The sequence below is a fragment of the Chiloscyllium plagiosum genome, chromosome 1 (assembly GCF_004010195.1).
Source record: "Chiloscyllium plagiosum isolate BGI_BamShark_2017 chromosome 1, ASM401019v2, whole genome shotgun sequence".
NCBI lineage: Eukaryota > Metazoa > Chordata > Chondrichthyes > Orectolobiformes > Hemiscylliidae > Chiloscyllium > Chiloscyllium plagiosum.
The window spans coordinates 44372674-44385332 of record NC_057710.1 but is presented as its reverse complement, the minus strand read 5'-3'; the positions used below and the strand labels follow the sequence as shown (position 1 = coordinate 44385332).

General features: G+C 42.5%; 1 protein-coding gene across 4 annotated transcripts in view; it reads left to right on the top strand.

Annotated features, from left to right (window-relative positions):
* The window catches only part of il11ra (interleukin 11 receptor, alpha), an 85245-nt gene that overhangs the window by 32447 nt on the left and 40139 nt on the right, over positions 1 to 12659 (top strand). For all 4 annotated transcript variants that reach the window (XM_043681816.1, XM_043681992.1, XM_043681737.1 and 1 more), the window contains 2 exons: positions 4424 to 4514; positions 8128 to 8188. In XM_043681816.1, coding sequence (XP_043537751.1) covers positions 4424 to 4514; positions 8128 to 8188 — 152 coding nt within the window. The remainder of the gene's footprint in view (positions 1 to 4423; positions 4515 to 8127; positions 8189 to 12659) is intronic.

The following is a 12659-nucleotide window of genomic DNA, read 5'->3' as shown; positions in this document are numbered from 1 at the left end:
CTGTTTCACACTCTCCTCTTCAACAATACAGTCCCTTTCGTTCGTAAGTACTGAAGAAAAGTACTCATTCAAGACCTCACTTATCTCTTCCGACTCAATACACAGTCTCCCACAACTGTCCTTGATCGTGACCTACCCTCGTTCTCATCATTCTCATGTTTCTCACATACGCATAAAATGCCTTTGGGTTATCCTTGATCCTATCCGCCAAAGATTTTTCATGCCCTCTCTTAGCTCTCCTAATCCCTTTCTTCAGGTCCCTTTTGGCTATCCTGTATCTGTCTGAACCCTCCACCACCATCAACATCCTGGTAAATCCTTTCTGAACCCTTTCCAATTTAATAACATCCTTCCTATAGGAGGGCAAACAGAACTGTACATAGTACTCCAAAACCTCGAGATGACATCCCAACTCCAATACTCCTTGGGCTGAGCAATGAAGGCAAGCATGCTAAATGCTTTTCTTGACTACCTTGTCTAACTGTGATGCAATTTTCAAGAACTATGTACTTGCACCTCTCTGTCCGTCAACACTCCCACTCAAGGCTCTACCGTTAACGGTATAAGTCTTACCCTTGTTTACTTTACCAAAATGCAATCCCTCGTCTTTATCCAAATTAAACTCTGTCTACCAGTCCTCAGCCCATTGGCTCAATTGCTCAAGATTCCTTTGTAATCTTAGTCAACAGTGAAGGTGGTTATCTACACCACCACTTTTGGTGTCACCCACAAACTTACTAACCATGCCTCCTAAATTCTCATCTAAATTGTTTTTATAAGTGACAAACAAAAATGGATCCAGTACCAATCCCTAAGGAACACTGCTGGTCATAGTTCTGTAGTCCACAAAACAACCCTCCACCACCATCACCCTCTGTCTCCTATAGTCAAGCCAATGTTATATCCAGTTAGTAAGTTCTCCTTGAATCCCATGTAATCTAACTGCAAAACCTGTGCCCACACCTCCCCCTTACCTCCATCCAAGGCCCCAAAGGAGTCTTCCACATCCATTAAAGTTTCACCTGTATGACCATGTGTCGTTTACTGTTTCTGTTGCTCCCGATACGGTCTCCTCTACATTGGGGAGACTGGACGCCGACTTGCAGAGTGCTTCAGAGATCCTCTCTAGGACACCTGCACCAATCAACCCCACCACCCCATTGCCGAACACTTCAACTCCTCCCTCTCATTTCACAATGCAGGTCCTGGGCCACCTCCAACGCCACTCTCTAACCACCTGACACCTGCAGGAAGAATACCTCATCTTCCACCTTGAGACCCGACAGCCTCATGGCATCAATGTGGATTCCACCTATCACACTCTCAGCTACCTTCCCCCAGCCTGATCCCATTTCCATTTATCTCGCCACCCCCTCGGCTCACAGCTTCATTCCTGATGACGAGCTTTTGCCCGAAACATTGACTCTCCTGCTCCTCAGATGCTGCCTGACCTGTTGTGCTTTTTCAGCATCAAACTCACAACTATAATCTCCAGCATCTGTAGTCCTCACTTTCGTGTAATCAGTCTAACATGCACAACCTTGTCACAGGCTTTACTAAAGTCCTTGTAGACAATGTCTACTGCTCTGTGGTCATCAATCCTTTTCGTTAAGTCCTCAAGAAAGCTCAATCAACTTTGTGGGACACAACTTCCCCGTACAAAGCCATGCTGACTATCCCTAATCAGGCTTTCCCTCTCTAAATACATGTAAATCCTAACTCTCAGAATCTCCTTCAACAACTTACCAACCACTGATATCAGACTCGCAGGTCTATAGTTCCCAGGCTGCTGCTTACAGCCATTCTGAAATAAAGACACAACATTAGCCACCCTTCAGTTCTCTGGCACCTCACCTGTGACTATAGATGATACAAACATCTCTGCTAGGGGCCTTACAATGTTTTCCTTAACTTGGCACCATGTTCTCGGATACTTTTGATCAGGTCCTGGAGATTTATTCACCTTCATATTTTTTTAAGACCTCCAGCACTTTCTCTTCTGTAATGTGGAATAGGTTACTCGCTACTTGCCTGGATGGGTGCAGCTGCAACAACACAAGAATCTTGACATCATCTAGGACAGAGCAGCCACTGATCAACAGACTATCCACAATCTGAAAGATTCACTTTCTCCATCACCAATCGGGGCAGCAGTGTGTACCATCTACAGGTCACACTGCAACCAGTCACCAAGTGTTCTTTGACATCATCTCCAAAGCCACGATGTGTGCCACTTTGAAGAATGAAGCCAGAAGATCCATGGGAAAACTTTCAAGTTCCCCTCCGAGCCTGACACAGTCCTGACTTGGAAATGTACAAAGGAACCTCGATTATTCGAACGAGATGGGCAGGCAGTATTTTGTTCGGATAATTGATTATTTGGTTAACTGGTTCAATGCCTCTCCTCTGGGACTGGGAGTTTTCTGAAGTTTCTCTTTTTCCTCGCTCTGCCTGCCTTGCTCCCTCTCTGTCTCAGGGTTTGTTTCTGAGCAGACATACACTTGTGTGAAAGGGACCTGCAGTGTTGACAGTGAACACTTGCTAAGTCTACTCCCCATTCGGGAGACTAGGCAGCAGCACACTTCATAATACCCCCCCCCCCCCCAGAATGGAGATGGCCGCCAGACTGGACAACAACAGCAAGATTGCTGCTGCCTTGGGGGGGGGGGGGTGAAGTGCGCAGGCACACACACACCTTTTTGACAATTCCCACTCTACCCTGTACAGGGTAATGTTGGGGAGATTATCTGGGGAAGGGGGGTTTAGGGGGCACTCCTGTGTGGAATGCCAGGGTAAGTGTGGGTGGAGAGGGAGGTTGGCGACAGTGCCTGGGCTCCCATCGATGTCCGGGATTGTTCTTGGCAGCATTTCACTTAAGTCAAATTTACTTTTAATCATTGTAAACTAAAAGCACGATCAGTGTTGATAACACCTCTTTGATGTAATGTTCTTATCGGGACCTTGAGATCATTTTCAGATAATCCGAAATTCGGATAATTGATATTCAGATAATCGAGGATCCTCTGTATTCTTTTAGTATTGCTGGATTAATATCTTCCATCTCTCTTCCTAACAGCTTCTGGGTCTACCTCATGGCATATGGACTGCAACTGTTCAAGAAGGTGGCTCACCACCACCAACCTGAGGGCGATTAGTGATAAACACTAGCCTCGCCACCGAACCTGTGCCCATATTCTGTGAATGAAGAAACAAAATATTTGTATATCAATGGAATACATATCTAAGATTTTTAAAAATTGTAATAGAATAGACAATGTTTGTAAACTCATCAGGTAACACTAGTGGAGAGAAACCGGTTTAACTTTTCAGGTTAACAACTTTTTATCAGAACTGGAATATGCTAGAGGTAAACCACTTAAAATTGTGTATGTCGAGTAGGCTGTAGTCTTAACGTTTTTTCTTTCACATTTAAAACGTTTAGCAATGGGGATGCTGTTCCATGGAACTGTAGAAATGTAGTGATGCGTGCAAAGAAATTGTGTTAGTCTCTCCTAGTGAGCCGAGTAAACTATGGCCTATAACTAAAACAAATTTGATAAAATTAATCTGTGCTGAAACTAATCCTCTTTGAGAGTTTGCTTATTTTACATTTGGGTTAAGGTGCATAATGGTTCTCAATACTATTCTTTAGTCTAATTTTGAAGTAAATGGAACTTCAGGACTGGTGAATAACTTGTTATGCAAATAAAAGCAAAATATTGCAGATGCTGGGAATCTTAAACAAACAAAATTTCAGCAGCTCTGACAGCATCTATTGAGAGAGAAACAGCATCAATGTTTTAAGTTCTGAAGAAGAGTGATACAGCACTTGATGTTAACTCAGTTTCTATCTCCATAGATGCTGCCAGACATGCTGAGTTTCTCCAACATTTTCAGTTTGTTGTAATAGCGTGCTGTGTTTCAGGATGCTTTACTGTTTAAAGGATATCGTTGATTTTTACTGCTGTTCTTCATGGAGGTTACAATGCTCTCTGTATTCTATTACCATGAGGTATAATTTATAAAGATGAAACTTTAAAATCCACACTTGGAAGACTAATGTGTAAAAATACCGGCAAAATAAGTCATCCAATTGTTTTTCCTATTCCACCTGATTGATAACTGAAGTCTTAACATCGGAGTGTAAAACACAATTCTTTCCCCTTTCATGACATTTTTAGGAGTACAGCTGTACTAGTGTTTACCTCTCAATTTGTGATAATAAAAAGAAAAGGTCAGTACTTCACATAATGTGATAACATCTAACTGCTAATATGTGGTATAAAGTAATTTGTGTACCCATGTAATTTCTGAAGGTCAGAAGTATTTTTATCAAGGCATAATTTGAATTGATTAGGTTTTAAATATGTTTGACCATGTTTTTAGATAATCTATTGTGTCCTTTGTTTTGTTCCCATTTCAGATGATCGCCTTTATCTCTTGCCTATGCCATGGAATCGTTTTGGCCTCCATTCTTTTGACTCCAGCTGGAGTAGGAATTTTTGGAGGGACTGGTAGGTTTGCTGGATCTTCGGTTTGGTGGGAGGTATTAGAATATGCTTTTGAATGACTTCAAAGTGTAAAGCAACTCAAGTTCTCAGAGACAAAAACAGAAGTTACTGGAAAAGTTCAGCAAGTCTGGCAGCATCTGTGAAGAGAAATTAGCGTTAACATTTTGGGTCTGGTGACTCATCCTCAGAACTGATGGTATTTAGGAAAATATTAGTTCCTATGCAGAAGATAGGCTGGGGGGCGATAGGCTGGGGGGGGGGGGGGGAGACAGGGTAAGGAGTAAAGGAAAGGTGGGAATAGATCCCAATGGACAGACAAAGGAGTCGATAATAATCTGCCTAGGAGGGTGAAAATCTGTTAATGGGGACTGTGTAAGTGACTAACAATACGTAGTGTGTAATGGCAGGCTGTGTGATGGGAAACGGGGCTAGGACATAGGAGAGTTCAGGCTCTAAAATTATTGAACTTGATATTGAGTCCAGAGGGCTGCAGGGTCCCCAAGTAGAAAATGAGGTGTTCTTCCAGCTTGCGCTGAGTTTTGCTGGAACACTGCAGCAGACCTGAGACAAGAGATGTTGGCCAGGGTACAGGATGGTGTATTAAAGTGGCAGGCACCTGGAAGCTCAGGGTCATTTTGGAGGGCAGAGTGAAGATGTTCTGTAAAGTTACACTTGGTCTCCTCCACACTGGGGAAACAACATTGTGAGCAGCGAATGCCTAGACTAGATTGTGGGAAGTGCAGGTAAGGTGCTGCTTTACCTGAAAGGTATGTGTGGGCCCTTGGATACTGAGGAGGGAAGAGGTAAGTGAGCAGGTGTTACTCCTTCAGCGGTTGCAAAGGAAGGTGCCATTGGGCTGTGGGGGTGAAGGAAGAATGGACCAGGGTGTCCTGGACGGAATGGTCCCTGCAGGAGGTGGGGAGGGAAGGGGAATATGTGTCTGGTGGTGGCATCTCTCTGGAGATGGCGGAAATGGTGCCAGATGATCTTGTGGATGTGGATGCTGATGGAGTAGTAGATAAGGACAAGGTGAACCTTATCACTGTTGTGGGAAGGGGAGGCTGTGAGGGCAGAAGTGCATGATTCCTGTAGAGGAAATACATTCCCCCCCCGCTCAACTTCTGCAGGGACCATTCCCTCTGGGACACCCTGGTCTACGCTTCCTTTTACTCCCAACACGCACCCACAGCCCCATGGGCTGAAGGTGTAACATCTGCCCATTTATGTCCTCTGACCCCAATCTCCAAGGGCCAAACTTACTTTCCAGATGAAGCAGCACGTTACCTGCACTTCTCACAATCTAGTCTACTGTATTCACTGCTCACAATGTGATCTACTCTACACTGGGGAAATGAAGGGTTGACTGGGTGACTGCTTTGCAGAACATCAATGTTCTACCCACAAAAAAGACCCTGAGCTGCCATATGGCTGACACTTTAAAACACTACCCTGTTCCCTGGCCAACATCGCTGTCTCAGGTTTGCTGCAATGTTCCAGCGAAGCTCAGCGTAAACTGGAAGAACAATATCTCATTCTCCACTTGGGGACCCTGCAGCCCTCCAGCCTCCATATCGAGTTCAATAATTTTAGAGCCTGAACCCTCCCATGTCCAAGCCCCCTATCCCACACACCAGGCCTTGTTATCACATCGTCTGCTATTACACGTTACCTATTGTTCGTCACTACAGTCCCCATTGACAGCTATTCACCCTCCTAGGCAGATTGTTATCCTTTGTCTGCCCAACTATTCTTCTCTTTCATTGGGCTCTATCCCCACCTTTCATTTACTTCCTACCCTCTTTTTTTTTGTTCTCGCCCCCCCCCCCTCCCCAAATCCTACCTTCTGCATAAAAACTGACATTTTCCTAACTACCATCATTTCTGAGGAAGGGTCACTACTCCCAAAATGTTAACTCTGATTTTTCTTCACAGATGCTGCCAGATCTAGTGAGCTTTTCCAGCAACTTCAGTTTTTGTTCCTGATTTGCAGCATCTGCAATTCTTTCAGTTTTTATCAAGTTCTCAGAGGCTTGGGTGCAGCGCTAGGGAATAATGGTTTATTTGATCATTTTTCTACTTCATTAGCAGCTTTGTTTCAGCTATAAGGTGGGGAGAAGGTGGATATTCTTTGGTAATCTTAGCAGACATTTGGAAATATCCATACAAAAAGCAGTGGAAATGTGAAAAGAATGCACTCTCTTAAAGATACAGAAGATTGTCAATTATAAAAATACAGTAATGAATTGCTTCCACTCCAACATGTTTCCTCAAATAGAATGAGTTAAGGGCTTTTGGACAAATTATCTTGGTTAATCTTATTGCATTGTCTCTCTAAGTTTAAAATCTGTGTCCACTGTCAGCATCACTATACACATTGCAGAAAAAAAGCTGAAAGTAAACTTTTTTTAAATGTAAAAAGAGGATGAGTTGACTTGAGTTCAATCAATCTTAACTTGTATAAAATATAGTCTGTGACATAACATGATCATCAACTATGTTCATGATGAAGTAATGCAAACTTTTAAAAAAAAATGTTCTTCAAAAACTGACCCCTTTTTATAATGCTTTTTTGCAGAAGTTTATATCAAATGTTCACTTTAACGCATTTTATTCAACGCTGTTTATCAAAAGTTGACACTCTCTGGTAAATGCATTGATACTTTGAATAAACACAGTATTATTGAAGTAAGCTAGCATTTGTCAAATTATCTGCAACATTAGCTTTGAGCAGAGTGCATGTTAAGGAAAATAATGCTAAAAGATTCAGTTTGCTGCACTAGATTTTAATGTATCTTTACAACAGCAAGTGTTAAATGTGTTTACATAGTGCCTTTAATGTAATAAAGCATCCCAAGCTGCTTCACAGGCATTATAGAACAAGCCATAACAATTGAGGACAGATGATCAAAGACTGAGTCAACAAGAGAGGTTTTAAAGAAGGAAAGCAAGGGAGAGCAGCTTAAGAGAGGCTCCACACCTCAGGCTCCTGAAAAGGGAAAGCACAGCTATCAACATTTGAGCAGTAAATTCAGTGATTTTGAAAAGTTCAGAATTGGAGAGGGCAATTACCTTGAAGAATTGTGGGGGTCAGAAGAGATTAGCAAGGCCATGGAAATATTTGAAAGCCAGAATAAGAATTTTAAAATGGAGGTCTGTCTTAATCAAGAACCAACATACATCATTGAGCTCATGGGGTGATGGGCAAATCACCAGATCACTGGTGGTGATTGGAGTTTGGTGTTTGTTGATGCATGGGCGTCAGAATTTTAGACACTTCCATTTTGCAGAGGATAGAATGTGAGAACGTGGGAAAAATCATGCCTAATGAGCACTTTTTTGGAGATGAAGATTGAGGAGAGAGAGTGTGGGGGGGGGGGGTTTTAAGAGACCGATTTCAGTAGAGAAAATAGTCTGGGATATTCCCTTTGCATTTCAGGTTGATCCTGGAACAATTAACATTTTTTAGTGATGAGAGTGTGATGTTTGTGGTGAATGAAGAAGCCAAACTTGCTCAAAATAACTAAACTGCAATAGCTAATGTGGTTCTGACACTAGTTTGATAGAAGAACAACCAGGGTGAAGAGTATCTAAAATTATAATTTTTGTTCTGTCTTAGATGTTCTCTATGGAAGAATCGGAACAGATATTACGTTGATATGCAAGGCTGCTAATAACAGGTACTCTCTGTTAAATTCTGGATAATCATTAATTCATGTGAAAAGTGTTTTCCTGGTCTTTTTGTTTTCTTTTACATCATTATCCCAGTGCTTTTCTGTGTGGAATTGTATAGTAATCACCTTTAGATAGCAGCTTAATCTCCTTCGTTAGCTGAGGAGAAAGAGAGGTGTTACGTGATCATGATGCTTGGCTAAGACTAGAAAATCACAACTTCTGTTCACTTAATCACTTTTAATGTTGAAAACAAACAGATGGCCTGTGAAAAATAGATACTGATCTAAGAAAGCAAGAATTAGGAGGGGTGTTAAACAGCTTGATACAAGAAATGGTGTTTGTGATTTTTGTTGAAGTCATAGAGTTCATTTTTAAAAAAAATTAAGGTCGCCATTCAGCCCAATGTGTCGGTGTTGGCTGAAAACAGTCTATTCAGTCAGAGCCCACTCTCCAGCTCTAGGCTTGTAGCTCTGCAAATTACAGTAATTCAAGTGCAAAATCAGTACTTTTTTTTAAAAAAAAGCAAGGAGCTTTCTGTTCTGTACCATCCTTTTGGACAATGAATTTCACTACCCCAACTTGCCATTGGCTGTAAACATTTAGATTAGATTACATTACAGTGTGGAAACAGGCCCTTCAGCCCAACAAGTCCACACCGACCCGCCGAAGCGCAACCCACCCATACCCCTACATTTACCACTTACCTAACACTACGGGCAATTTAGCATGGCCAATTCTCCTGACCTGCACATCTTTGGACTGTGGGAGGAAACCGGAGCACCCGGAGGAAACCCACGCAGACACTGGGAGAACGTACAAACTCCACACAGTCAGTCGCCTGAGGTGGGAATTGAACCCGGGTCTCCGGCGCTGTGAGGCAGCAGTGCTAACCACTGTGCCACCGTGCCACCCAACTCTCAACTCTCCATTGATTCTTCGACCAATTACTTAAATGTAAGGTAATTGATTATTGACTTCACAAAGGGAACTAGATCCACTCTATCTAGGCCCCTCATAATGCCAGAATTTCAACTGAAACCTCTGTCCCAAAGAAAGCAAGGTCTTCCTGTTGAATCTTTCTTAATAAAACCATGATTGAAGACTGGGAGTAGGCCATCAGTCCATTGAGTCTGCTCAGCCATTCAGTGAGGTCATGGCTGATCAGGTAATCCTCAATCCACTTTCTTGCCTTTTGGGTGTGGTCTGAGTAGTGCTTTATAGTTTTAGCAAGACCTCCTTACTTTTATAATCTCTTTTGAAATAAAGGCCAACAGTTACCCATTACTCACTGAAGTTGGATGATAGCTTAGATTCTCCTAGCTAAATTTCTGCATTCTTGGCAACATTGACTCTTCTCTGCTGTCGACTCTGTGCAATCACTTTCAGAATATGAAAAGGTCCTTTGATGCAGTTAAACTCCCTGCCTTTGAATTGAATTAGCTTTATTGTCACATGTACTCAAATGAGTAATATGAAAAGTTGATAAGTTGCCACTTAGTGCTATCTTAGGTACAATGGTAGATTGTTACACTGTAATTAACAATATCACCACCACACCGGGTACAGAGTACCTAGGTACAATTCTTAGTTACAGAGTAGAGAAATAAAGAAAAACATAAATTACAGCTATTCCTGAAGAAGGGCTTATGCCCGAAACGTCGATTCTCCTGCTCCTGCGATGCTGCCTGGCCTGCTGCGCTTTTCCAGCACCACACTTTTCAACATAAATTACAGCTATACCAAATATAACCATAGGTCAGAAAAAACAGGAAGGAAAGTTGAAAGGACTACACATCACAATCTGTCCTCAAGGGTTGTCAGCAGTAGGCCAGCGCAGGGGGCTTCTCCATGGTCTGATCTCTGGCTGCTGCCATGCATGCACTCTGGGCCACTGGTGTCCTCCTCACCCCACCCCTTCAGGCCTCACTTCTGGGTCAGAGGTCCAAATTTAAGCCCTGTACCGGATCCCAGTGTTCTTGGCTGCAGCATCACAATGCAATTCAACAGTCTGTTAATGAGAACATCAGGAGTTTGAATAGCTAGGATGTAAATTGAAACAAATTAAACCATGAAAAATTGAGAGAGGCATAAATAAAATTGGAGACATGACCATATGACTCGAGGGAGAAATGTGTTTTGATTTAGGGAGTACTGGCTGCAATGCTGGGGATGATGGGAGCTGTGCTGTTCCAATAGTCTTCATATAAACTCTGCTGGAATTAATGACCTGGTGCTTTGTGCAGTTAGTGATAGGGGAGGCTTTAAACTACATCTAGTCTGCGGATCAAATCAGGGAGGTAAGGCATGAGAGAAAGGTAGTGATAATTAGATCAAGAGTATTGATAATCAGCATGCAAGGAAGAGACAGCACATATTGAAGTTTGGAGTGCAGGTGCTAAAAAGGCTAGAGATTGCAAAAATAGTAAAATGGTGAAACTAAGTTTTGTATCTTAATGCACAATACATATCAAAACAGGTTATTGACGGCTCGAATAGAAATAAGAATGAATGGTATGATGGCTGTTAGAGAGACATGGCTGCAAGATAGCAAACCGAAATATATAAAGGTACAGGATATTTTGGGAGAAAGCTTGGAAAAATGGTGGGGAAACTGGTTTAATTAAAGAGCCTTAAAAGAAATATCTGTTGTGATTTTAAAAATCTGAAACAGCGTAGCTACATACTCACTTGGAGTGATTTTTAGGCCCCCTAACATTTCTTTCCCTTCTCACCTTAAACCTGTTCAGTGTTACCCTTCACCTACCTCGTGCTTTATTTATGGTGCTAGTGAACCACAAGCACAACAGGTGTTGTGGTTACACAGCATGGATCAGACTGAGGGGTCCTCCAGTACAGTCCTGACATAGTGCTGGGCTGACAGACGTTGAGGAACTGGGGGAAAGGTGACACACATCAGAGGAGGAGGAGGAGGTGGCCAACCAGCTAGAGGAAGCTCTTCTTGTGACTGACAGAACTCTGATGCGTTGGGCACTACAAGGCAGACAGAACCTGACTGGTACCTGGTTCCAGTGGATGTGAACTGGTGCAAAAGATCACTGTGGACTGTCAAGGTCAAGATGGCAGCATTTGTTTTGCCTCGTGGGACAGACTTCATTTCCCTTGTGTTCTCTTTTGCTGGTGTGAATAAAAGCTCCTGTTTGGACTTGCTTAACTGGATATCGAGGAGAATGGGTGTCCAGTGGGCATTAGGCGACAGAGTAACAGTGATTTAGTGCGGGTGTTTAAATGGAATATAGCTATGGACAGGTAAACTGTGTGGCCTGGTGATGAAAGAGTGACTAGGATGAGAGAATGGGGTTGTAAATGCGAGGAAGTGTTAGCGTTGCTGTCTATGCACAGCTTAGCTTTGTGACTACTGTGCCATCATGTTGGCAATGAGGGCCCATGCTGGATTGTAAATATCTTTCTGGGTCCACAACAGTCTGCAAAAATAATGCAGGTGCAGAGTATGTATGTCTTTTGGCAGATATGTAATAAATCTGGGAATGTCACATGGCAAGAAGGGGATAAAATCAGACAGGAGGGACCCTATAGGTGCAGAGTGGGTAGATGTGGTGAGAAGCCTCACTGTGAAAACCAACACCGCACCCCCCCACAAAAAAAAAGACAAATTCACTTTCAGCTAATAAAAGTAAGATTCAGCCCATAGTTTCTGTTCAGGATGGTGCATGCCTTGGAAAGGAATTTGGAGCTGATGGTGTTCTTATGTGAATGATGCCCTTTTCTCGATGATAGTGTTACCAGGTTAAGTAACAGGTTGAAGGACCTTGGTGAGTTGCTATTTTTGACCATGTAGATTGTAAAAATGGTGAAGAGAGATTGCGCAAGGTGATGGATGCAGTACTGATTAAGGGAGTGCTTTGTCCTGGGTGATGTTGTGCATCTTGAATATTGTTGGAGCTTCACTGATCTAGGCAACTATTCACATCCTAACTTGTGACTACGTGGACAAGTATTCATGATTCAGAGATGCCGGTCTTGGACTGGGGTGTACAAAGTTAAAAATCTCACAACACCAGGTTATAGTCCAACAGGTTTAATTGGAAGCACACGAGCTTTCGGAGCGACGCTCCTTCATCAGGTGATTGTGGAGGGCTCGATCGTAACAGAATTTATAGCAAATATTTGCAGTGTGATGTAACTGAAATTATACATTGAAGAATTGATTGTCTGTTAAGCCTTTCATCTGTTAGAATACAGATCTTTCATGAAAGAAGTGAAACTATCACTGTATTCTAACAGATGAAAGGCTTAACAGACAACCAATTCTTCAATGTATAATTTCAGTTACATCACACTGCAAACGTTTGCTATAAATTCTGTGTTACGATCGAGCCCTCCACAATCACCTGATGAAGGAACGTCGCTCCGAAAGCTAGTGTGCTTCCAATTAAACCGGTTGGACTGTAACCTGGTGTTGTGTGATTTTTAACTTTGTACACCCCAGTCCAACAC